This window comes from Salmo salar, chromosome ssa02 (assembly GCF_905237065.1).
Source record: "Salmo salar chromosome ssa02, Ssal_v3.1, whole genome shotgun sequence".
Lineage (NCBI taxonomy): Eukaryota > Metazoa > Chordata > Actinopteri > Salmoniformes > Salmonidae > Salmo > Salmo salar.
In genome coordinates, this window is record NC_059443.1 from 30,652,089 (window position 1) to 30,680,079 (window position 27,991).

The window sequence follows — 27,991 nt, forward strand, 5'->3', positions numbered from 1 at the left end:
ACATCACGCTCATGCATTGATAAAGAGTACGCACTGTCAATAAACGCAAATTGCTAAATCGCTCATGCCAGTTAAGGATCTGCTGTGGGTAGGCTATCTTCACGGTTACATGAGGTATTTGTGTCCGTTTGTCTGTGAATGGGTGTTTGTGGGTTTATGTCAGTCTGTCTGCCTGCCCCACTGTGTCGATTGGCGTCAAACAGTCTCGGTGTCAGGCGGGGAGGCAGGTTTGGACTCCGGCCACAGCACTCGGGAAGCGCATAGTGAGGTGTAACGTTGCACCCACATTGCTTGTTTGTCTGGCCTGGTGATGAGATAAATTCTATTTTCCACGAGTCAACGGACTAACGTTAACTACTTAGTTATTACATTGCATTATTCACGTCTTCATTGGTGATGTACAAAGTAGCTAGTTAGGACTATTGTAATTGGGCTACATTGTATCCCTGCAGTATAAAACATATCCTAATGTATAGTATGTCAATATAGCGTAGTTACAGTACATTGTATCTCTCTAAGGGACAACAGAACTGCTAACCCATAACATCTGCTTCATATTAGACCACATAGGCCTAACTGCTCTTCACGTCATTCTATTATATTGTTTGATAGGCTGACCACTGTAATACCAGTGTATAAACACTGTTCAATCGTTTATTGTTCTTAGTAGGCTACGTATATGAATTAGCTGGCCTGCATTAGGCCAAGGCCTATGCGCAAATTTAGCTTTTCATGCATATTCTTATTTAGGCTTTGTTTTCCATTAGATAGATCTCTTAGGTGCTTATCCAATTTACTGCCCACAATTGACCCCCCAAAATTGCAAATGGTCTTGAGTTGTTTCAAGTCATTCCCCCAGGCCACATTCCATACTAAATAACCTTTCAGCAACATTGTTCGCTTTGAATTACCCAGAGTCTGTAAAACTATAGAGGTAATGGGCCGATTCTATTGATATGGGGCTCCTCAAACCCAGTTGGTGTCAAACACAATACATTCTATGGATGCAGAGTACTACAACTGTAAAAAGGCAAAGGGTCCTTAACGTGAGAAGGATGGGGTCAATAAAAAGTTGAATGTTTACCATGATGACCTCATAGCGTCCAGGTGGCCATTTCACACCTTGATGGAACATGGTGTGGTTATTAACCTTGCGACCTCGCGCGGCAACCAGGTGACCCCAAACAAGGCAGAGCCGCTTGAATTTCGTTCCTGTGGGATACACCAGTGTAGCGAATGGGGAGTTCTCCTCTGGGAAGCAATCAGTCACTGGAACAAACCCCCCAAACTAGCCTGAAGTACTGCCAGAGGAAATAAACATGTTTTTAGAGAATCCAGTCTCAACCTATGGAACACCATCGGACACCACCAAAGACTTTAAGGGTTTTTAGAAGAAACACATGCGGAAGACAAGAGAAGGAGAAACATGTCCAAGATGTCCCAAGCATCATCCCCCACGGTGTTAATGAATCCATCATGGAGAATGAATGGATCGATTATCCTCTGACAGAGACATGAGATGAATTACAGTGAGAGAGAATATGCTTTCTCATAGAACCAAGTCTGTGTGTGTGTTTTTTGGACACAGAGTAAACGATAGGGTTAGGGGGGTAATTGCGCAGAGAGAGCAGGGGTCTGGTTTCTCTTCCCTGGGATGGAAATGCTGCCTTTAGGGGGTAGCTATGCCTTTAGGGGGTAGATATGCCTTTATTGGCGGGTAGCTGGTTGTCCTGGCCAGGGGGCTGGTCCTGCTGCTGTGTAGGGAGGATGGTGTTGTTGGGGTGGGGGGAAATGCTGCCTGGCTCAGGGGTTGGTTTAGCTGCCTGTGGTTTTGTTAATAGATAAAAAGACAATACAACCCTTTTCTACCCCTACTGTCTTTCCCCTATTCTCTCAATTCAATTCAAGGGGCTGTCACAAGGAGTAGACCAAGGAGCGTGTATACTCATCTTCTTTATTTTTATTAAAAGAAGGAACAACGTATACAAAACAACAAACGCCACTAAACAGTCCTGTCATGTGCACAGACACAAAACAGGAGACAACTACCCACAAATCCTAAAGAAAAACACCCCTCTTAAATAAGACCTTCAATTAGAAGCAACGAGGAGCAGCTGCTTCCAATTGAAGGTCAACCCCATTAACTAAACATAGAAATAGAAAGACTAGAACTAACATAGAAATAAACTAACAAGAACATAGCCCAACAAACCCTGAAACACTCTAAACAAACACCCCTCTTACATAGGAACATAGCCCAACAAACCCCGAACCACATAAAACAAACACCCCCTGCCACATCCTGACCAAACTACAATAACAAATAACCCCTTTACTGGTCAGGACGTGACAGGGGCTTTATTGGCATGGGAAACATGTTTACATTGCCAAAGCAAGTGAAATGAATAAACATAAAATAATACACTCACAAGTTCCAAAGAATAAAGTCATTTCAAATGTCATATTATGTCTATATACAGTGTTGTAATGATGTGCAAATAGGTAAAGTAAAAAAAGGGAAAATAAATAAACATAAATATGGGTTGTATTTGCAATGGTGTTTGTTCTTCACTGGTTACCCTTTTCTTGTGGCATCAGGTCACAAATCTTGCTGCTTTGATGGCACACTGTGGCATTTCACCCAATAGATAAGGGAGTTTATCAAAGTTAATAATTATTTTTTAAATTATTTGTGGGGCTGTGTAATCTGAAGAAAATATGTGTCTCTAATATGGTCATACATTTGTCAGGAGGTTAGGAAGTGCAGTTCAGTTTCCACCTCATTTTGTGGGCAGTGTGCACATAGCCTGTCTTCTCTTGAGAGCCAAGTCTGCCTACCGCAACCTTTCTCAATAGCAAGGCTATGTTTACTTAGTCTGTACATAGTCAAAGCTTTCCTTCATTTTGGGTCAGTCACAGTGGTCAGGTATTCTGCCACGGTGTACTCTCTGTTCAGGGCCAAATAGCATTCTAGCTTGCTCTATTTTTTTGTTAATTCTTTCCAATGTGTCAAGTAATTATCTTTTGGTTTTCTCATGATTTAGTTGTGTCTAATTGTGTTTCTGTCCTGGGGCTCTGTGGGGTATTTGGTATTTTGGGGTATTTTATTCGAATCCCCATTAGCTGTTGCAAAAGCAGCAGCTACTCTTCCTGGGGTCCACACAAAACATGAAACATGACATAATACAGAACATTAATAGACTGTTTGTGTTTGTGAACAGAGCCACAGGACCAGCTTGCTTAGGGGACTCTTCTCCAGGTTCATCTCTTTGTAGGTGATGGCTTTCTCTCTCTCTCGCTCTCTCCTCCTCTAGGTCTCTCTCTCTTTTTCTCTCACTCTCTCTCTCTCTCTCTCTCTCTCTCTCTCTCTCTCTCTCTCTCTCTCTCTCTCTCTCTCTCTCTCTCTCTCTCTCTCTCTCTCTCTCTCTCTCTCTCTCTCTCTCTCTCTCTCTCTCTCTCTCTATGCCTCCTCTCTGTCCCCTACTCGCTCACTCTCCCCTCTGCTGTGCCAGTAGTACCAGTGAAGAGTGAGGACAGAGAGGAGGAGCATTGTGTTGATAGATACTCCCTAAAGGGATCGTAGATCTGTTCTATCCGTGTCTAATGGGCATTTGGATGCCAAACCTCCATGTCGTCCCAAGAGGATGGTTGTCATTTCATAGTCTGGTTCTGTCAGCTGTAGAGAAGAGACAAGAAGAGATTGACATATTATAGCCTACAGTATTTAGATCACACTTCAACAATGTGAGTATACCGCTGCATACAAATTTGATTATTGTGCTTTCTTTGGAGTTTTGTACAGGAAAGATGAATTTACAGAGTCAGAATGATTTTCTTTGTAAGTGCTCTATGCAAGTTGTCTGTTCAGTCTACCAGTAAGAGGTATGTGTTGGAAGCATTTTAAAAATAATAATGAGAAAATATTGTACAATCCAGGTGTGCAAGGCTCTTAGAGACCTACCCAGAAATACTCACAGCGGTAATAGCTGCCAAAGATGATTCTAACATGTATTGAGTCAGGGGGTAGAATACTTATATAATCAAGATATATTCGTGTTTTATTTTTCATATATTATTTTAGTAGTTAGTTTCTTTTTTCACTTTGACATTCCAGAGTATTTTGTGTAGATCATTGACAAAAAAAGTCTACATTTTAATCACACCTTGTAACATAACAAAATGTGGAAAAAGTCAAGGGGTGTGAATACTTTCTGAATGCACTGTAGATGCATGTAATTACACCAAGACATGCATACCACATACCATGTATCAGTAAAATGTAATAAATGTGACCAAATGGATTATGGGAAATAAGCGGTATCCAGTCATACAGCAGTATGTTAAAGATGAATAATGTAACTGGGTTTAGGTGATTGTGAAGCATTCAGGGATAGTCTCTGCCAGTATACAGTCACACAGGTTCATCATTGACCTCGCTGCTGATGACACCATTGTCCTCTTTTTCAGGTCATAGTGTTTATGAGATACATTTATTAGATGTAGTGTTAGGAGAGATACTGAAACGTTTGTTAAATGACTTCAATCTTCAAAAGGGATGCGCTCGCATGTAAAAAAAATATATATTTTATCGGTTCATAGGAATATAAAACGTGAATCAAAATAACAAATGAACCACACACTGCCTACTTGCAAAACCTCACCTTTATTGCGATCTACTGTATTTCAATAGCCAATGATTCCATCTACCATTGAGTGCTGTTGAACTAAACATTGGCTATTGAAATAATAAAGAACTGAAACTTTGCAAGCATACACAGTGTACAGGATTTAGTTTTATAATCTGTAATCTTAGATTAAAACATAGTAATAGCATCATTTTATGGATGGAATGGCTTGTATGGAAGCAGTTATCTAGTTGTCCATATCACTGGGGTTTGTTTTGGACTAATTGGCTCCCAACAGGCTGACAGACCTCATGTTCAGGAAGAATTCAATCACCAAGGATGAGCAGGTTCCATCTACACGCTCAGACAAAGTAGCCTTTTACGGAACCACCTCCAAAAAGAAAGCATTTGGCTAAATTGTTTATCTCTTGTCCTAAACCAATTTCCCCTTGGTCTAGACAGCTAGCTAGACTTTTCAATCCAATTTCTTTCTCATACTTTTCTCTTCGAAGCATTTGAATGGCTGTCAAAGAGAGAGGAAGAGAGAGGAAGAGAGAGAGAAACTCTAAATTGCATAATGGGTGGTGACACTTAAAAGCGGGATGTGAAGTCGTTTTGGGTTCTGCGTGTCGGTTTGTTTCAAATCTAAAAGGAAACCATTTCTGAGACCCATTTGATCTCCCCCTCTCCATCCGTCTCTCCCTCTGCCCCATCCAACATACCTTTGATGCAGTAATTGATCATTCTGGCAATCTGTCTCTCTCCAAATCTCTCTGAACATCTCTTCTTTCACTTCATCTTCCACCACTCTCTCTCTCTCTCTGTCCCCCTCCGGCTGAAGCAGCACTAGGTCATTTATCCCTCTATTCCTTTCCCTCATCCTCCCATCTCTTTATCATTATCATCACTCCCTCCCCTCATCTCTACCTCCACTCGTCCTCCCAACCCTGATAGATAGTGTTGGTATGGGGCTGGGTAAACAGTTTGTGTCTATTTGCTGTGTCTGGACTGTTTGAATGAGTGAATCTGTCATTGTATCTTATCTGGGGATCTCACATACCCTCAGCATATCATGCCAGCATAAGAGCTGACTGGAATTCCTCTGTCTGCATGCTGTATAATGAGTACTCATCTTCAGGGTTGTTCATTTCAGTGATACAGTCAGGGAGCATTTGAATAGTGAAGTGTGTACCCCAAACAACCTAAAAGGCATTTCAGATCATTATATTGTAATGATTTTATTCCTACGAATGTGTCGTGCCTGAGCACTGACTCACTGTTGTTGTTGTTTAAAACACAATAGACTGCCTTAGTACTGTATGTATGTATCTAGTACTGTATGTATGTATCTAGTACTGTATGTATGTATCTAGTACTGTATGTATGTATCTAGTACTGTATGTATGTACTGTGTGTATGTATCTAGTACTGTATGTATGTACTGTGTGTATGTATCTAGTACTGTATGTATGTATCTAGTACTGTATGTATGTATCTAGTACTGTATGTATGTATCTAGTACTGTATGTATGTATCTAGTACTGTATGTATGTATCTAGTACTGTATGTATGTATCTAGTACTGTATCTAGTACTGTATGTATGTATCTAGTACTGTATGTATGTATCTAGTACTGTATGTATGTACTGTGTGTATGTATCTAGTACTGTATGTATGTACTGTGTGTATGTATCTAGTACTGTATGTATGTATCTAGTACTGTGTGTATGTATCTAGTACTGTATGTATGTATAGTACTGTATGTATGTATCTAGTACTGTATGTATGTACTGTGTGTATGTATCTAGTACTGTATGTATGTACTGTGTGTATGTATCTAGTACTGTATGTATGTTCTAGTACTGTATGTATGTATCTAGTACTGTATGTATGTACTGTGTGTATGTATCTAGTACTGTATGTATGTACTGTGTGTATGTATCTAGTACTGTATGTATGTACTGTGTGTATGTATCTAGTACTGTATGTATGTATCTAGTACTGTATGTATGTATCTAGTACTGTATGTATGTACTGTGTGTATGTATCTAGTACTGTATGTATGTACTGTGTGTATGTATCTAGTACTGTATGTATGTATCTAGTACTGTATGTATGTATCTAGTACTGTATGTATGTACTGTGTGTATGTATCTAGTACTGTATGTATGTACTGTGTGTATGTATCTAGTACTGTATGTATGTATCTAGTACTGTATGTATGTATCTAGTACTGTATGTATGTACTGTGTGTATGTATCTAGTACTGTATGTATGTATCTAGTACTGTATGTATGTATCTAGTACTGTATGTATGTACTGTATGTATGTATCTAGTACTGTATGTATGTACTGTATGTATGTATCTAGTACTGTATGTATGCACTGTATGTATGTATCTAGTACTGTATGTATGTACTGTATGTATGTATCTAGTACTGTATGTATGTATCTAGTACTGTATGTATGTATCTAGTACTGTATGTATGTACTGTGTGTATGTATCTAGTACTGTATGTATGTATCTAGTACTGTATGTATCTAGTACTGTATGTATGTACTGTATGTATGTATCTAGTACTGTATGTATGTACTGTATTATGTATCTAGTACTGTATATATGCACTGTATGTATGTATCTAGTACTGTATGTATGTATCTAGTACTGTATGTATGTACTGTGTGTATGTATCTAGTACTGTATGGTTGGTAATAGGAACATGTCTTCCAAGAGTGTGTTTACAAACTGAATAAATTCTTAGTATTCGTTTTTTTATGAGTCAGACTCACTGGGCTCTAACAAGTGTCTCTCCACATTCTATATGACAGCTATCATATTTGCCTACAATAAGTATGGAAACTTACAAACTTCAGTCCCAAATAATGAACTATTTTTCTCTCCTCTCTCTCTCTCTCTCTCTCTCTCTCTCTCTCTCTCTCTCTCTCTCTCTCTCTCTCTCTCTCTCTCTCTCTCTCTCTCTCTCTCTCCCAGTGTTGCTAACACACACCCGTCGACTCATGTGGTACAGTACCCCACCAATCATTACTCAGGGCTTCCGGACAACTCTAGAAAACTTTAGAAAAGTTCCAGGAAAAAAATGGCACGATGCCATGCTAAACATCAAAGAAGTGCATATTTTAACAAGCTACGTCCCAAATGGCACCCTATTCCCTATATATAGTACACTACTTTTGACCAGAGCTCTCCTAGGCCCTGGTCAAATGTAGTGCACTATAAAGGGAATACAGTGCCATTTGGGACTGAACCTATGTTTCTTGATCACCTCAGTGTTCTGAGTAACACCATCCAGGTTGAGGTTCTGACTATGACCTCAGCCTTCCCCTTCCAGGCATTAGGACCAGGATACTGCCCTGTGAAGTGTCGGTGAGCTCTTTTTAGGAGCAGAGAGAAATTAGCTGGTAGAGGGATCAACCGATGCCTGAGGGGCGTAAAAACGATAATGGGTGTGTTCGTGTGTGTGTCAGCGTGAGTTTCATCTAGAACCAGACTCCACGTTAATCAGGTCATCAGGAACTGCTCCAGAGCTGAGATTTTGTTTGGTGTGTGTGTGTGTGTGTGTGTGTGTGTGTGTGTGTGTGTGTGTGTGTGTGTGTGTGTGTGTGTGTGTGTGTGTGTGTGTGTGTGTGTGTGTGTGTGTGTGTGTGTGTTTGAATGGTCCAGACTGACATTAAACAGCTCTGAGGATGTCTTCAGCCTTCCCCTGCGTGACCATTTATTTGTTTTGATGAAGAAGTTGGTTAGTGAAGTAGAGAGTCTGTTTTTCTCACTGCGGTTCTAAATGCTGAGCCTCGCACAACACATTCCGGTTTGACCTGCTCTCTCTCTTTTCTCTCTGTCTCCAAACTATTCCTCCCTCCTTTTCCCTCCTGTCCTCCTTTCCATTTCAATGCTAAGTCACTGGGTGAATCATTCTCACCCTCCTGCTGCCAAGGTCCCGTCTTTGTCTAACGCTGTCTAATGCTTACTCTATATTTCTGAGTCAGGCTTCTAAATATGGAAGGCCCCTCTCTCTCTCTCTCTCTCTCTTCTCCTCTATTCCTCTCTACTGCTTTCTCCTCCTCTACCCATTTCTTGTTTCTTCTCCCCTTTCTCTTCTCCTCTCCCCCTTTTCTCTCCTACTCTCTCTCCACCGTGGTGGACCAGGCAGCAGTCCGTTTTCTCTCCTACTCTCTCTCCACCGTGGTGGACCAGGTAGCAGTCCGTTTTCTCTCCTACTCTCTCTCCACCGTGGTGGACCAGGCAGCAGTCCGTTTTCTCTCCTACTCTCTCTCCACCGTGGTGGACCAGGCAGCAGTCCGTTTTCTCTCCTACTCTCTCTCCACCGTGGTGGACCAGGCAGCAGGCCGTTTTCTCTCCTACTCTCTCTCCACCGTGGTGGACCAGGCAGCAGTCCGTTTTCTCTCCTACTCTCTCTCCACCGTGGTGGACCAGGCAGCAGTCCGTTTTCTCTCCTACTCTCTCTCCACCGTGGTGGACCAGGCAGCAGTCCGTTTTCTCTCCTACTCTCTCTCCACCGTGGTGGACCAGGCAGCAGTCCGTTTTCTCTCCTACTCTCTCTCCACCGTGGTGGACCAGGCAGCAGTCCGTTTTCTCTCCTACTCTCTCTCCACCGTGGTGGACCAGGCAGCAGTCCGTTTTCTCTCTCCCCATTGTGAGAGTAGCACGGTGCCGTCACATACTTCTCCTTTCTCTCCTCCCCCTCATCCCCCTTTCTTTCCCCTCTCCGCAGACAGGTGGTAGTCAGACAGTGTAAATTGTGTCACTAGAACTGTAACAAACCCTCAGAGGTCCAGTATAGTTAGAGGCAGTCTAGCATCACAGATTGATATTCACTCTATCGCCAGTATGTCATTTGGATGCCAATGCTACTACCGATATATTACATACTTGTTATAGTATAGGTCTCATATGGAAAACAGTACATCATAAGTTAGATAGGTACTGTGATTCCTATGCCTAGGGCTCAATTCAGTTAAAACATAATTCTTTTTTCAGTGCTAAAATGTTCTCACCAAGACTATGTTTATAGCTTGAGACTTTTTAAAGAGATTTGAGGGTTCTTAATTCAGATTCAGTGGCAGTACTCCTCCCTGGGTTTTCGTGACTGCACTTCTCTCCCATCTAGGGCGGCAGGTAGCCTAGCGGTTAGAGCATTGGGTCAGTAACCGAAAGGTTGCTGGTTCGAATACCCGAGCTGATCAGGTGAAATACCTACTGATGTGCCATTGAGCTAAGCATTTAACCCTCATTTTCTCCGGGGGTGCCATACTACTATGGCTGACCCTGTAAAGCAACACATTTCACTGCACCTATCTGGTGTATGTGACAATAAAACATATACTGAACAACAATATAAATGCAAGATGCAACCATTTCAAAGATTTTACTGAGTTTACAATTCATATGAGAAAATCAGTCGATTTGAAATTAATTCATCCCTAATCTCCGGATTTCACGAGTTGGTCAAAGATACCTTAAAATAAATGGGCCTCACATTGGCCCTCAGGATCCCATCACGGTATTTCTGTGCATTCAAATTACCATCGATAAAATGCAATTGTGTTCGTTCATAGCTTATGCCTGCCGATACCATAACCCAACCACCACAATTGGGCACTCTGTTCACAACGTTGACATCAGCAAACCGCCCACATGATGCCATACACGTGGTCTGCGGTTGTGAGGCCAGTTGAACCTTTTGACAAATTCTCTAAAACGATTTGGAGGAGGCTTATGGTAGAGAAATTAACATTCAATTCTCTGGCAACAGCTTTGGTGGACATTCCTGCAGTCAGCATGCCAATTGCACGCTCCCTCAAAACTTGAGACATTTGTGGCAGTGTGTTGTGTGACAACTGCACATTTTAGAGTGGTCTTTTATTGTCCCCAGCACAAGGTCCACCTGTGTAATGATCATGCTGTTTAATCAGATTCTTGATATGCCACACCTGTCAGGTGGATGGATTATCTTGGCAAAGGAGAAATACTCACTAACAGGGATGTAAACAAATTTGTGCACAACATTTGAGAGAAATAAGCTTTTTGTGCGTATGGAACATTTCTGGGATCTTTTATTTCAGCTCAAGAAACATGGGACCAACACTTTACATGTTGCGTTTATCATTTTGATCAGTGTCTATATACAGAACACCTTCCTAATATTGAGTTGCACCCCCTTTTGCTTCAATTTGTTGGGCCATGTTTACCACAATGCAGTTGTATCAAGTTAGCTGGATGTCCTTTGGGTGATGAACCATTCTTGATACACACGGGAAACTGTTGAGCATGAAAAATCCAGCAGCGTTACAGTTTTTGACACACTCAAACCGGTGAACCTGGCACCTACTATCATTCCCTGTTCAAAAGCACTTAAATATTTTGTCTTGCCTATTCACCCTCTGAATGGCGCACATATAGAATCCATGTCTCAACTGTCTCAAGGCTTAGAAATACTTTAACCTGTCTCCTCCCCTTCATCTACACTGCTTGAAATGGATTTAACAAATGACATCAATAAAGGATCATAGTTTTTACCTGGATTCACCTGGTTAGTCTATGTGTTCCTAATGTGTTGTACACTCAGTGTATATATCCAGGATAGGGATTATGGAGAGAGGGAGTGTAGCTCCACTAGGCCAGGTGTAATCATCTGTTTGAGGCCCAGAGCAGTTCCCTGGACGGGCACCGACAAGTAGGGAGATCTTAGCCCTGTCTGAGAACCAAAAGAAAACCGTTGGAGTAGCAGACAGTGAGAGTTTAACAAAATTCTTGTCCCGTGGGAACCTATTGGAGTCCAAAATGGCACCCTATTCCCTACACAGTGCTTTACTTTTGAACAGGGCCTTTTTTTTCTCAATTAAAAAAGATTGTGGCTTCTAGCAATGTATTGTCTGCATCATTTCCATTCCCCCATGTCATGCACACAGTACATGTCCTAACCGACTTGCCAAAACTATAGTTTGTTAACAAGAAATTTGTGGAGTGGTTGAAAAATGAGTTTTAATGGGCCGCGGCTTTTGTGGCGCGATGGGTAACGATGCTTTGAGGGTGGCTGTTGTCGATGTGTGCAGAGGGTCCCTGGTTTGAGCCCAGGTAGGGGCGAGGAGAAGGACAGAACCTACACTGTTACACTAGCTCCTACCAATGCAGTAAAAAGTAAAATAGGTTGAGGTCAGGGCTCTTTGCAGGCCAGTCAAGTTCTTCCACACCGATCTTGACAAACCATTTCTGTATGGACCTCGCTTTGTGCACGGGGGCATTGTGATGCTGAAATGGGAAAGGGCCTTCCCCAAACTGTTGCCACAAAGTTGGAAGCACAGAATTGCCTAGAATGTCTTTGTATGCTGTAGCGTTTAAGATTTCCCTTCACTGGAACTAAGGGGCCTACTTTACAATTGGCACTATGCATTGGGGCAGGTAGTGTTCTCCTGGCATCCACCAAACCCAGATTAGTCCGTCAGACTGCCAGATGGTGAAGCGTAATTCATCACTCCAGAGAACGCGTTTCCACTGCTCCAGAGTCCAATGGCAGCGAGCTTTACACCACTCCAGCTGACGCTTGGCATTGCACATGGAATATAAATATATACAGTGCATTCGGAAATTATTCAGATCCCTTGACTTTTTCCACATTTTTTTACGTTACAGCCTTATTCTTAAATTGATTAAATAAAAATAAAAAACATAAATCTACACAAAATACCCCATAAAGACAAAGCTTAAACAAAGCTTAAAAAATTCACTGAAATACCTTACTTATATAAGTATTCAGACCCTTTGCTCTGAGACTCGAAATTTTAGCTCAGGTGCATCCTGTTTCCATTAATCATCCTTGATGTTTCTGCAACTTGATTGGAGTCCACCTGTGGTAAATTCATTTGATTGGACATGATTTGGAAAGGCACACACCTGTCTATATAAGGTCCCACAGTTGACACGTACATGTCAGAGTAAAAACCAAGCCATGAGTTCGAGGGAATTGTCTGTATAGCTCAGAGACAGGATTGTGTCGAGGCACAGATCTGGGGAAGGGTACCAAAACATTTCTGCAGCGTTGAAGGTCCCCAAGAACACAGTGGCCTCCATCATTCTGAAATGGAAGAAGTTTGGAACCACCAAGACTCTTCCTAGAACTGTCTGCCTGGCCAAACTGAGCAATCAGGGGAGAAGGGCCTTGGTCAGGGAGGTGACCAACAACCCAATGGTCACTCTGACAGAGGTCCAGAGTTCCTCTGTGAAGATGGGAGAACCTTCCAGAAGGACAACCATCTCTGCAGCACTCCACCAATCAGGCCTTTATGGTAGAGTGGCCAGATGGAAGCCACTCCTCAGTAAAAGGGACATGACAGCCCGCTTGGAGTTTGCCAAAAGGCACCTAAAGACTCTCAGACCATGAGAAACAAGACTCTCTGGTCTGATGAAACCAGACTGAACTCTATGGCCTGAATGCCCAGTGTCACGTCTGGAGGAAACCTGGCACCATCCCTATGGTGAAGCATGGTGGTGAAAAGATCATGCTGTGGGGATGTTTTTCAGTGGCAGGGACTGGGAGACTAGTCAGGATTGAGGGAAAGATGAACGGAGCTAAGTACAGAGAGATCCTTGATAAAAACCTGCTCCAGAGCACTCAGGACTTCAGCCTGAGGTGAAGGTTCACCTTCCAACAGGACAACGACCCTAAGCACACAGCCAAGACAACGCAGGAGTGGCTTCTGGACACGTCTCTGAATGTCCATGAGTGGCCCAGCCAGAACCCGGACTTGAACCCGATCGAACATCTCTGGAGAGACCTGAAAATAGCTGTGCAGCGACACTCGCCATCCAACCTGACAGAGCTTGAGAGGACCTGAAGTGAAGAATGGGAGAAACTCCCCAAATACAGGTGTGCCAAGCTTGTAGTGTCATACCCAAGAAGACTCAAGGCAGTAATCGCTGCCAAAGGTGCTTCAATAAAGCACTGAGTAACGGGTCTGAAATACTTATGTAAATGTGATATTTCTGTTTTTAATTTTTAGTACATTTGCCAACCTTTAAAAAAAATATATGTTTTTTATCTTTGACATTATGGGGTATTGTATTGTGTGTCGATTGATTAGGGGGGAAAAGTACTTAATCCATTTTAGAATAAGTCAAGGGGTCTGAATACTTTCCGAATGTGTGTGTATGGACAGTATGTGAATAGAAAGGGTGTGCATAGCAGTAGTTATATACTAGCTAATGTCTAGATGTAATACATAGGATTTAGCACAATGTTCTAGATCTAATGCCTAGGCTTTAGCTCATTGTGCTAACGTTGTCTTGATTCTCCCAGGTGATCTTGGTTCCATACGGGTTTGGATCCATACACAGGCAACAACAGAGGTGTTTTAATTAATTGTTCAGAATTGCACAGGTTGTGTTTCTCCACTCTGCAGTGTGGGTGTGTTGTAGGCGTATAGGACAGAGGTCTAGGCTATTATGCCCCAACAGAAAATGAATATTCCTCCTCTTGATTCTGTCATTTTGATGCAAATCAGGGAGCAGAAGCATGAGTCAGTGTTTGGCTTTAGGACTACCTACAGACTTTGTAATTGAACCCAAAACTCAATTAAAAGTGCTAGTTTGAATCTATTCATTATTAGTTTAGTTTTGCTTCAGGATTAATCAGACATTTTTTTATAATAACAAAAAACTTGAACGAAAAAAAGTATTAGTATTTAACATCCATAATTTTTGTAATGACGTCCAACGGTCTCTGTCTGCTCTACTATATAGGCCAGTGGCCAACGGTCTCTGTCTGCTCTACTATATAGGCCAGTGGCCAACGGTCTCTGTCTGCTCTACTATATAGGCCAGTGGCCAACGGTCTCTGTCTGCTCTACTATATAGGCCAGTGGCCAACGGTCTCTGTCTGCTCTACTATATAGGCCAGTGGCCAACGGTCTCTGTCTGCTCTACTATATAGGCCAGTGGCCAACGGTCTCTGTCTGCTCTACTATATAGGCCAGTGGCCAACGGTCTCTGTCTGCTCTACTATATAGGCCAGTGGCCAACGGTCTCTGTCTGCTCTACTATATAGGCCAGTGGCCAACGGTCTCTGTCTGCTCTACTATATAGGCCAGTGGCCAACGGTCTCTGTCTGCTCTACTATATAGGCCAGTGGCCAACGGTCTCTGTCTGCTCTACTATATAGGCCAGTGGCCAACGGTCTCTGTCTGCTCTACTATATAGGCCAGTGGCCAACGGTCTCTGTCTGCTCTACTATATAGGCCAGTGGCCAACGGTCTCTGTCTGCTCTACTATATAGGCCAGTGGCCAACGGTCTCTGTCTGCTCTACTATATAGGCCAGTGGCCAACGGTCTCTGTCTGCTCTACTATATAGGCCAGTGGCCAACGGTCTCTGTCTGCTCTACTATATAGGCCAGTGGCCAACGGTCTCTGTCTGCTCTACTATATAGGCCAGTGGCCAACGGTCTCTGTCTGCTCTACTATATAGGCCAGTGGCCAACGGTCTCTGTCTGCTCTACTATATAGGCCAGTGGCCAACGGTCTCTGTCTGCTCTACTATATAGGCCAGTGGCCAACGGTCTCTGTCTGCTCTACTATATAGGCCAGTGGCCAACGGTCTCTGTCTGCTCTACTATATAGGCCAGTGGCCAACGGTCTCTGTCTGCTCTACTATATAGGCCAGTGGCCAACGGTCTCTGTCTGCTCTACTATATAGGCCAGTGGCCAACGGTCTCTGTCTGCTCTACTATACAGGCCAGTGGCCAACGGTCTCTGTCTGCTCTACTATATAGGCCAGTGGCCAACGGTCTCTGTCTGCTCTACTATATAGGCCAGTGGCCAACGGTCTCTGTCTGCTCTACTATACAGGCCAGTGGCCAACGGTCTCTGTCTGCTCTACTATACAGGCCAGTGGCCAACGGTCTCTGTCTGCTCTACTATATAGGCCAGTGTCCAACGGTCTCTGTCTGCTCTACTATATAGGCCAGTGGCCAACGGTCTCTGTCTGCTCTACTATATAGGCCAGTGGCCAACGGTCTCTGTCTGCTCTACTATATAGGCCAGTGGCCAACGGTCTCTGTCTGCTCTACTATATAGGCCAGTGGCCAACGGGCTCTGTCTGCTCTACTATATAGGCCAGTGGCCAACGGTCTCTGTCTGCTCTACTATATAGGCCAGTGGCCAACGGTCTCTGTCTGCTCTACTATATAGGCCAGTGGCCAACGGTCTCTGTCTGCTCTACTATATAGGCCAGTGGCCAACGGTCTCTGTCTGCTCTACTATATAGGCCAGTGGCCAACGGTCTCTGTCTGCTCTACTATATAGGCCAGTGGCCAACGGTCTCTGTCTGCTCTACTATATAGGCCAGTGGCCAACGGTCTCTGTCTGCTCTACTATATAGGCCAGTGGCCAACGGTCTCTGTCTGCTCTACTATATAGGCCAGTGGCCAACGGTCTCTGTCTGCTCTACTATATAGGCCAGTGGCCAACGGTCTCTGTCTGCTCTACTATATAGGCCAGTGGCGGTCGTGCCGTTTAAGATGAGGGAGGATGATTTCTTCTTTTTCACAGCATTTTGGATGACTGTCATTCATATTCCATTCACCCAGCTCAATGTAACATTGATAGGTTTAGGCTTCTACATGATACTCACATTTTCATGAGGTTGCTACAACCTAGCCTATAAATGAAAGCTTACAAACGTAGGTGCACAGGTCAATAGAATTTTGAGTAATCAAGGTGACAGAGTGAGACATTCAATACCGGCTTGCACACTCTTGCCAGCATCTAGCTGATCTGGGGTGTAATCATTAGTCCAACAGTTGCAAATTAGAGTTTCTATTGGATCAATTCTGGTATGTTTATCTCCGTTGCATTCCGTTTGCCTCCGTTTAAGAACCGTTTTTCAACAGAATCGTCAGAAGGAATACACCCCTGATAACACAAACACAGTTCACTTTCATAGCAGCTACAGACTCACTTTTCCTCTGGAAGTCGTCATAATTACTGTGTAAGTCTATGGAAGGGGGTGAGAACCATGAGCCTCCTAGGTTTTGTATTGAACTCAGTGTACCCAGAGGAGGAGAGAAGCTAGCTGTCCTCCGGCTACACATGGTGCTACAGAGTTCTGATGAGGCTACTGTAGACCTTCATTGCAAAACAGTGTGTTTTAATCAATTATTTGGTGACATGAATATATTTAATATAGTTTTATCTAAAAACTTCTTTAATGTTTCACAATTGTATTTTTATGAAATTCACTGTGGAGGATGGTCCTCCCCTTACTCCTCTGAGGGGTCTCCACTGATGTAGACATGCTGAAGAATGTGCAATCCTAGTAATACAGCTCTTATGGAGCTGAGAGAGAGTTAGAGTAAGGAGGACTGGGGAAGGCCAAGAGGACCTGATCCTAACTATGAAGTAGGAGAGGAGAGGGGAGAGGAGAGGAGAGGAGAGGAGAGGGGAGGGGAGAGGGAGAGGGGGAGAGGAGAGGGGAGGGGAGGGGAGGGGAGAGAAGTGGAGGGGAGAGGAGAGGGAGAGGAGAGGAGAGGAGAGGAGAGGAGAGGGAGAGGAGAGGAGAGGAGAGGAGAGGAGAGGGAGAGGGGAGAGGAGAGGAGAGGAGAGAGGGAGGGGAAGGGAGAGGGGAAGAATGTGCAATCCTAGTAATACAGCTCTTATGGAGCTGAGAGAGAGTTAGAGTAAGGAGGACTGGGGAAGGCCAAGAGGACCTGATCCTAACTATGAAGTAGGAGAGGAGAGGAGAGGGGAGAGGAGAGGAGAGGAGAGGGAGAGGGGGAGAGGGGGAGAGGAGAGGAGAGGGGAGGGGAGGGGAGAGAAGGGGAGGGGAGAGGAGAGGAGAGGGTAGAGGAGGGGAGGGGGAGAGGAGAGGAGAGGAGAGGGGAGGGAGAGGAGGGGAGGGGAGGGGAGGGGGAGAGGAGAGGGGAGGGGAGGGGAGAGAAAGGGAGGGGAGAGGAGAGGGAGAGGAGGGGAGGGGGGGAGAGGAGAGGAGAGGAGGGGAGAGGAGGGGAAAGGGGGAAGGAACGTATTGGAGTAACTGTAAGTTTTACTCCCTTAATGATTGACTTCTACTTGGCCCAAGCTGCATATAATGAATCAGAGTTTATTACAATAATTGTTACTCCTATCTCACTTCCTAAAGAGTTGATTCATGGGTCTTTATTGCAGAAATATTTTATATCTGTCAGTTCCTCGTCACTTAGATTGGTTCAGAGCAATGTTGTTGTGCATGGCGTAAGTTTATGGTGTTGGCACTGGCAAGCCAGTGGAGTTATGTGAAGGGAAGGTTTGTGTGTGTGCGCGTGTGTATACATACATATGTATGTATGTGTGTGTGAGTTGTTGAACCTATGTTTTGGAAAGCAGAGAGACGTCCTAATGAGTCATGCCACACTTCCCAAGGCCAAACTATTCCTTGAAATGAGTTCCCTTTCTTCCACTCTCTCTTTATCCGCCCACTTTTATAATCCTCTCTCTCTCTCGCTCTCTCTCTCTCCTTCCTCACTCTCAAAATGTTTTGTTTAACTTCTCAAAAGTATTTTCTTAGTTTCTCTCGCCATCTATTTGCCTCTATCTTCCACTTCTCTTACCACTGCTTGTTATTTTTAAATGACTCACTTTTCCTCCTCTCCTCCTGCTCCATCCTGTCAAAATCAGTTCAGATTCAAAACTTCTGACTGGCTGTACTTCCTTACTTCCTGCTGACTGGTACTTCCTGGTATTGATGAAGTGTCAGCTGACACATACCAGTGAATCACTGGATGACTGAATGACTGGAGCACTGACTGACTGACCAACCAATAGCACTGTTACAGTGGGGGGAAAAAGTATTTGATCCCCTGCTGATTTTGTATGTTTGCCCACTTATAAAGAAATGATCAGTCTATAATTTTAATAGTAGGTTTATTTGAACAGTGAGAGACAGAATAACAACAAAAAAATCCAGAAAAACGCATGTCAAAAATGTTATAAAATGATTTGCATTTTAATGAGGGAAATAAGTATTTGACCCCTCTGCAAAACATGACTTAGTACTTGTTGGCAAAACCCTTGTTGGCAATCACAGAGGTCAGACGTTTCTTGTAGTTGGCCACCAGGTTTGCACACATCTCAGGAGGGATTTTGTCCCACGCCTCTTTGCAGATCTTCTCCAAGTCATTAAGGTTTCGAGGCTGACGTTTGGCAACTCGAACCTTCAGCTCCCTCCACAGATTTTCTATGGGATTAAGGTCTGGAGACTGGCTAGGCCACTCCAGGACCTTAATGTGCTTCTTCTTGAGCCACTCCTTTGTTGCCTTGGCTGTGTGTTTTGGGTCATTGTCATGCTGGAATACCCATCCACGACCCATTTTCAATGCCCTGGCTGAGGGAAGGAGGTTCTCACCAAAGATTTGACGGTACATGGCCCCGTCCATCGTCCTTTTGATGCGGTGAAGTTGTCCTGTCCCCTTAGCAGAAAAACACCTCCAAAGCATAATGTTACCACCTCCATGTTTGACGGTGGAGATGGTGTTCTTGGGGTCAGAGGCAGCATTCCTCCTCCTCCAAACACGGCGAGTTGAGTTGATGTCAAAGAGCTCCATTTTGGTCTCATTTGACCACAACACTTTCACCAGTTGTCCTCTGAGTCATTCAGATGTTCATTGGCAGACTTCAGACGGGCCTGTATATGTATTCTTGAGCAGGGGGACCTTGCGGGCGCTGCAGGATTTCAGTCCTCCCCCCCACTGTACATACAGCCTCATCACAGCGGATATCCACCACAGCCATTGTTTCCAGACAGATGGCTTCATTCTATCTCCAGTGAGAAGATCCATATGTGCCGTTGAAGGACAACGCACCACACCACACCTCTCTCAGACCTATGTCAATATCCCCATCGATCGGAGAGAGGGTCAGAACTTTCTGTTGGGCTACTGTCCAAGAGGGCAGCCATCTTCCCTCGGCTTCAGTGACCAATGATGTTCTGAGAACAATAACCAATGACATGGAGGAGAAATGTATTTATTTATATATATTTTTTATGTATTTCACTTTTATTTAACCAGGTAGGCTAGTTGAAAACAAGTTCTCATTTACAACTGCGAACTGGCCAAGATAAAGCAAAGCAGTGGGACACAAACAACAACAACACAGAGTTACACATGGAGTAAACAAACATACAGTCAATAACACAGTAGAGAAAAAGTGTATATACAGTGTGTGCAAATGAGGTAAGATAAGGGAGGTAAGGCAATAAATAGGCCATAGTGACGAAATAATTACAATTTAGCAATTAAACACAGGAGTGATAGATATGCAGAAGATGAATATGCAAGTAGAGATACTGGGGTGCAAAGGAGCAAAACAAATAACGGTATGGGGATGAGGTAGTTGGTTGGGCTATGTACAGATGGGCTATGTACAGATGGGCTATGGACAGGTGCAGTGATCTGTGAGCTGCTCTGACAGCTGGTGCTTAAATTTAGTGAGGGAGATATGGGTCTCCAGCTTCAGTGATTTTTGCAATTTGTTCCAGTCATTGGCAGCAGAGAACTGGAAGGAAAGGCGGCCAAAGGAGGAATTGGCTTTGGAGGTGACCAGTGAAATATACCTGCTGGAGCGCGTGCTACGGATGGTTGCTGCTATGGTGACCAGTGAGCTGAGATAAGGCGGGGCTTTACCTAGCAAAGACTTATAGATGACCTGGAGCCAGTGGGTTTGGCGACGAATATGAAGTGAGGGCCAGCCAATGAGAGCATACAGGTCGCAGTGGTGGGTAGTATATGGGGCTTTGGTGACAAAACAAATGGCACTGTGATAGACTGCATCCAATTTGCTGAGTAGAGTGTTGGAGGCTATTTTGTAAATGACATCGCCGAAGTCAAGGATCGGTTGGACAGTCAGTTTTACAAGGGTATGTTTGGCAGCATGAGTGAAGGATGCTTTATTGCGAAATAGGAAGCTGATTCTAGATTTAATTTTGGATTGGAGATGCTTAATGTGAGTCTGGAAGAAGAGTTTACAATCTAACCAGACACCTAGGTATTTGTAGTTGTCCACGTATTCTAAGTCAGAACCGTCCAGAGTAGTGATGCTGGTCGAGTGGGCAGGTGCGGGCAGGGATTGGTTGAAGAGCATGCATTTAGTTTTACTTGCATTTAAGAGTAGTTTGAGGCCACGGAAGGATAGTTGTATGGCATTGAAGCTCGTCTGGAGGTTAGTTAACACAGTGTCTAAAGAAGGGCCAGAGGTATACAGAATGGTGTCGTCTGCGTAGAGGTGGACCAGAGAATCACCAGCAGCAAGAGCGACATCATTGATGTATACAGAGAAAAGACTCGGCCCGAGATGAACCCTGTGGCACCCCCATAGAGACTGCCAGGCCCTCCAATTTGACACACTGAATTCTGTCTGAGGTGAGGCAGTCATTTGAGAAACCAAGGCTGTTGAGTCTGCCGATAAGAATGTGGTGATTGACAGAGTCGAAAGCCTTGGCCAGGTCGATGAATACAGCTGCACAGTATTGTCTCTTATCGATGGCGGTAATTATATTGTTTCGGACCTTGAGCGTGGCTGAGGTGCACTCATGACCAGCTCGGAAACCAGATTGCATAGTGGAGAAGGTACGGTGGGATTCGAAATGGTCGGTGATCTGTTTGTTAACTTGGCTTTCGAAGACCTTAGAAAGGCAGGGTAGGATAAATATAGGTCTGTAGCTGTTTGGGTCTAGAGTGTCTCCCCCTTTGAAGAGGGGGATGACCGCGGCAGCTTTCCAATCTTTGGGGATCTCAGACGATACAAAAGAGGTTGAACAGGCTAGTAATAGGGGTTGCAACAATTTCGGCTGATCATTTTAGAAAGAGAGGGTCCAGATTGTCTAGCCCTGCTGATTTGTAGGGGTCCAGATTTTGCAGCTCTTTCAAAACATCGGCTATCTGGATTTGGGTGAAGGAGAAATGGGGGAGGCTTGGGCAAGTTGCTGTGGGGGGTGCAGGGCTGTTGACCAGGGTAGGGGTGGCCAGGTGGAAAGCATGGCCAGCCGTAGAAAAATGCTTATTGAAATTCTCAATTATTGTGGATTTATCAGTGGTGACAGTGTTTAAAAAAATAAATATTTATTGAATATTTGAAACATACAATATACTTGCAGTGAAGCCGCTCAATAACTACATCACACCAGTCATCCAACAGAGTCCCATTCAGAGCAACACACAGAAGCAGCCAGGGTCAATGCCCTGCTCAAGGGCATGTTGACTGATCTACCACAAGGTCAAAAAACGTGAACCCGAACCCTCCAAAATCCCCCCACAGTTCCCCAATAGCTGTCCCTCAACCATTCGAGACATTCAATTAATACCATTCCCCTCCCCCAAGAACCCCCCAATGCACCAACAACCAAGATAATGAACTAAAGAGAAAAAAGGAAAAGACAGAAGAAAACAGCAAACAACAATGCAAAATTGTAAAAATATATATTAATAATAATTTAAAACAAAGGACATCAAGGACAACTAAAATCATGACAGCAATGTCAACTGTATTTGTTTGTGCTGCATGTCTGGCACTATTACATGTATGTGTGTGTTCTTGTATGTGTTTATTTGAATGAGAGTGTGTGTATATGCATGTGTACAAACACCTGCACGGTCAGCCTTAGGCAAACTGGCATTAGTTGTAAAAACACTACCACTTAGTGTCATTTTGATGTACTTTTTATTATGTTTTATTTGTACTTTTTGTACTTTTTTTCACTTTTATCTTTGACCATCATTCTATCTCTTACACAGCAACTCCACTCCTACTTGTCTCCAATTCCACATACCAACCCTCAGCTTCCCTCAGCCCATCCCATCCCATCTATCTCTGCTGGCCACCCACTACGCAACACATATCTTTCAACTATGCTGTGATGTTTAAAGTACAATTTCAATCTATCTAATCGAATAGAATCCACAGATTGCGAGTTGAAGATAAATACTTTTACTAAGAGTATTAGTATATTACTAACTGACTGACCCAGTTTCTCCAGATCTCCTAACAGTACTATTTCTAGGGTCAATTTTAGAGCCATTCCTGAACCTGAGGCCAGAAACAAGCTACCTGAGGGCAATACCAAAATAAATGGTCTATTGATTCTGTATCCTCACAACAAAATCTGCAGAGCTTCGATGATTTTATGCCCCAAATATTCAACATTTTGATGTTGGCAAGAATTGTATATAATAATTTTAGCTGAAAAGCACGAAGTCTTAAATCTTGCGTTGTTTTATATATCAACTCATACACCCTGTACCATGGAATCGGTACATCAAAAATCTCTTCCCAACTATTTTACAATTTCTATGGCACAGTTGTCAACATCCTGGTCCTCAAATGAAACTGGTATTCTTTCCTATTTATGCTATTTTTATTCCTTCGCCAGTTTTGATCCTTTATATTGGGCAGACAGACCAGTTCCCTACCTCCTACCGCTGCCACTCGCCTCCATTTTTGGGGCAATGCTGTAATCAATTGGTTGTACTCTTGGATTGAGCAGACCTTTCCGTACAATTCTGATAACTCTATGAAGGACATAACTCTACCATTCCAATTTACAATATAATTTAAGAACAAAATACCCTTTTCAAACATCTTTCCCATAAATACAGGTATTTTATCAACCAGCACATTTAGGTTCAGCCATAATATTTGTTGTAATATTTGTTCTATCTTTCAGGGGGATGAAATTGAAATTGTAGCCAGCTCTGCAATGCTTGTTTGAAAAGAGAGATACTTTGAATAAAGTATCATTTTCAATTAATCGAAAATGAGACAGTGTCACGTCCTGACCAGTATAAGGGTTATTTGTTATTGTAGTTTGATCAGGACGTGGCAGAGGGTATTGTTTTATGTGGTTTTGGGTGGTGGTTTATTTAGTAGGGCGTTTGATTTATTATTTCCGGGTTTTTGGGTAATGTTCTATGTTTGTATTTCTATGTGGTCTCTGGTCTTTTGTATTTCTATGTCTGGTTTATTGGGGTTGGACTCTCAATTGGAGGCAGGCGTTTTCTCGTTGCCTCTGATTGGGAGTCCTATATATGGGTATGTGTTTGGTTTAGTGTTTGTGGGAGATTGTTTCTTGTTTTGTGTGTGTGAGCATGACAAGACTGTTTTGTTGTTTGTGAGTGCTTTGTTTGTTATTTTGGTGTTCTCTTGGTTGAAAATAAATACAAGATGAGCATCCACATTGCGTTTTGGTCCTCCATTCCCGACGACAACCGTTACAACATGGCAATCTGCACAAATGCAAAAAGGCCATTTTTAAACAATGGATGAGCTTTTCTGTGTAATCTACTTGAGAACCATTTAGGGTTCAAATAAAACTTTTGAATGAGTGAAGCTTTTAGAGAGTGGTTTAGTGCTTTTATATTTAATAATCTCAAACCACCCAATTCATATTCATTATATAGATAGGCACATTTTATTTTGGCTGGTTTAGCGTCCCAGATAAATCTCATATGATTTGAAAAACGAATCATCAGGAGTAGGCAGCGACATAAGTAAGTGAGTAAACTGAGATATGACTCGGGAGATAATCAGGGCAATTTTTCCATAAATAGACAGGTATTTACCTATTTATCTTGTCTATTTTTACAAGTTTTCTATTGAAATTCATTGTGGAGAGCTTATTTATATATTTGGTGATATGAATATCGAGTATGTGTACTTCACCATCAGCCCATTTTATAGGTAAACTGCAGGGTAATGTAAAAGTTGTATATTTTAAGGATCCAATACGTAACATTGCACACATAATTAGGTTTTAGTCTAGAGAGTACAGAAAAGAGAGTACAGTGGTCCCGTGTGGCTCAGTTGGTAGAGCATGGTGTTTGCAATGCCAGGGTTGTGGGTTCGTTTCCCACGGGGGACCAGTATGGAGAAAAAAAAATGTATGAAATGTATGTAGTAAGTCGCTCTGCATAAGAGCATCTGCTAAATGACTAAAATGTAAAAGTTATCCAGATCTTCAATGAGACATTGCAGGGATCTAGCTTGTGGACCTAATATAAAACTTGAGTCATCAGCATACATGGACACCTTTGTTTTTAAGCCTTGGATTTCTAATCCTCTAATGTTGTTATTGGAGTTGATTTTAATAGCTAGCATTGCAATGGCCATAACAAATAGATATGGTGACAGCGGACACCCTTGTTTAACTCCTCTTGACAATTCAAAACTCTCTGAGAAGTAGCCATTATTTACTATTTTACACCTGGGGTTGCTATACATTATTTTTACCCATTTTATAAGAGAATTACTCAAAATTTTAAAAATCCAGGCATTTCTAAATAAAATCCAGTCTTACTTTATCAAATGCCTTTTCAAAATCCGCTATAAATTCCATTCCTGGTTTCTTATATGTTTCATGATGTTCTATTATTTCTAGTAGTTGTCGTATATTATCTTCAATGTATCGTCCATGTAAAAAACCTGTCTGATCAGGATGAACAACACCTGGTCAAACCCTTTTAATTCTGAGTGCTATGCATTTTGCTAGTATTTTTGCATGACAACATTGAAGTGTAAGGGGCATCCAGTTTTTTAGATAGACTGGGTCTTTATATTTGCCATCTGGGTCTTGTTTTAATAATAGAGAAATCAGAATGGAGCTTTTAGTATATAAAAAAATACTTGATCTACCTCTACCGGTATGCCATCAAGCCCTGGGGTTTTTCCAGACTGAAAGGATTTAATAGCCTCAAAAAGTTATTCCTCTGTAATTTGGCCTTCGCACTGATCTTTCCGTACATTTGTTAATTTTCCATTTTTTATATTATTTGGAAAGAATTCCTTACCATAATCTTCATTCAGTGGGAAAGGATGACACGGAAACGAGAACATCTGCCTAAAATAATTAGCTTCCTCTTTTAAAATATCATTCGGAGAATCATAGATGATGCCGTCTTCATTAACGAGTTTCTGCAAATTCTTTTTGTTAGCCTTCCTGTTTTGGAGATTCAGGAAGAATTTGGTGCATTTTTCTCCATATTCCATCCAGTTTGCTTTATTTTTGTAACAGATTACATTAGATCGTTCTTGAATAAGTTCCTCAAGTTCTTTTTGTTTTTCCTCTAACTTATTTTGTATTGCTGTAGTATCGTTTTTATTTCTATCTACCTGTACTATTAGTTCATGGATTTCCCTTGTTAGTCTTGTCTCTTTAGCCAGAAACTGCTTTTTTATTATTTATGAATATTGAATTGAATGACCCTTGAAGGTACATTTAAAGGTATCCCAAACAATAAGGGGATTTGCTGAACCTATATTATACTGGAAAAATTCAGTTATGAATTCTTTTGTCTTAGTTAAAAATAAGTTGTCCTCCAGTAAACTTTGATTCAATTCCCAATATCCCCGTCCATATGGAAAATCTATAAGAGTTATGTGAATCCCAATTAGATGATGATGCGATCGCTTCCTGTCTCCTATTAAAACTTTTTAAACCTTTGATGCAAGAGAGAAAGAGACAAGAAAGTAGTCAAGACGACTAGCTTGATTAAGTCTCCTCCATGTATATCTCACTAGGTCGGGGTTTTTTAGTCGCCAAATATCCATTATTTCTAATGTGTCCATTATATTTGTGATTTCCTTAAAGGGCACGGTGATGATAGTTTGTAGAGTGATTACCTTTACGGTCCATTGAGGTACTTAACACTGTGTTATAGTCTCCTACCATAATGATTAGATCATTTGTTGCCTGTAAGTTCAATAAATTGGTATAAATGTTTTCGAAGAAGTGTGGATCATCCTGATTTGGACCATATGGATTAATGAGACAAATCTCTTTTTCGTCCACTTTCATATTCAAAAGGATCCACCTTCCTTGCGAATCATTCTGGACTATTTGCACATTCAGATCGACATTTTTGTTAATTAAGATCATCACACCTTTTGAGTTCCTTTGTCCATGACCGAAAATTATTTCACCACCCCATTCCTTTTCCCACGCAACTTCATCTGAGTTTCCTGTAAACAGTATATGTTATATTCCTTTTCTTTTAGCCATGTAAAGACTGATCTTTTTTTATAATCTGCTAAACCGTTACAATTATAACTGGCTATACTTATTTCACCCCTTACCATAACTAGATACTATTCTCAGTCTAAATTGACCATAGTGCTTGTAAAGTTACTGCCATCAGAGGTATTATGAAGGTCAAAACTAGAGCTTTCAAATGTCTGATATTTAGTATTCAAGAAATAGGTTCTAGCAATATTTGTTTTATTTCCTTGCCTGTTTGCCTGTGAGCCAATGCCACAGATGTTAGAAAATTGAGACAAGATATTATGTGTGTAGCAAATCTGAGTAGGTTGATGTGTATGATATTGGATGTGATATAGTGAGAGTGTGTACGATGTCTGTATAAGAGTAAGACTATAATGTGTGATGTCCAAATAAATAATAACTCTGCCAGTTTGCATGGTTGAGTGTCTGTGTGAAACATGTAGTGCGTATAGCCTTAATATTCATTATGATAATTGTAATCCATATCATATCACCATCATAGTTGCATCCTAATTACCTTTAACATAATTGAAAAACACATCCCAGCATTTCCATAGCAATTGACGTTTCACATGATCATGCGCTAGACCTTACATTACTCTAGAGACGGCTTCACTACAGTACAAATGTATTCCATACAATATGTTATTATTCACCAATGCCCCTATTCTGATATCTTCCCCATATATAAAAATTTAGACAAATACATAAAAAAGATTGTAAACATATAGAAAAATGTAGACAAATACATAAAAAAGATTGTAAACATATAGAAAAATGGAGACAAATACATAAAAAAGATAGACAAACAATAAACATTAAATTATAAAACAGTTCTCGACAATAGAGAAAGAGGGAGAGAAGAGAGCGAGATCAGGTGTGTGTGTGTATGTATAAGTCCGTATGTGTAAGCAAGCATGTAATTGAGTACGTGTGTGTTCATATCCACTTCATAATGTTCCTATATTTTTACAGTTACCATACCTTCTTCTTTTTGTAACCTGAAGTCCCTGTTGAATTTAGTACAGCCACTGTGGAGCTGTCTCGGAATAGCTTTCCATCTATAAAGAGTTTGTCCACAATGATAAAGGCACGCCTACCATCCTTCCTTTGTTGTCTTTGTACCGGATACAGTCTCTTACGACGTTCGTTTATCTCCCTTGGAAATTGGTCATTGAGACCGAATTTGGTCCCTTTTAAGCTCCCTTCCCCTGCTTTTGATCAACTCATTTTGTTGGTAGTGTTCAAATTTCGCGATGATCGGTCAGGGACCCTTGGTCTTGTCACTCCGAGCTCCAAGTCTGTGTACTCTG

At 42.2% G+C, this 27,991-nt stretch overlaps 1 protein-coding gene across 5 annotated transcripts in view; it reads left to right on the top strand.

Moving 5' to 3' along the window:
* LOC106579511 (epithelial discoidin domain-containing receptor 1) overlaps positions 1-27,991 on the top strand; it is an 87,759-nt gene that overhangs the window by 390 nt on the left and 59,378 nt on the right. For 4 of the 5 annotated variants that reach the window (XR_006760681.1, XR_006760684.1, XR_006760682.1 and 1 more), the window contains exon 1: positions 3,726-3,744. The exons of the other annotated variant lie outside the window; for it this stretch is intronic. Coding sequence is in view for 1 of the 4 variants with exons in the window: in XM_045702084.1 (XP_045558040.1) it covers positions 3,743-3,744 (2 nt within the window). In the remaining 3 variants the exon portion in view is untranslated. Of the gene's footprint in view, positions 1-3,725; positions 3,745-27,991 lie in introns of those variants that run through there. 5 annotated transcript variants of the gene reach the window in all.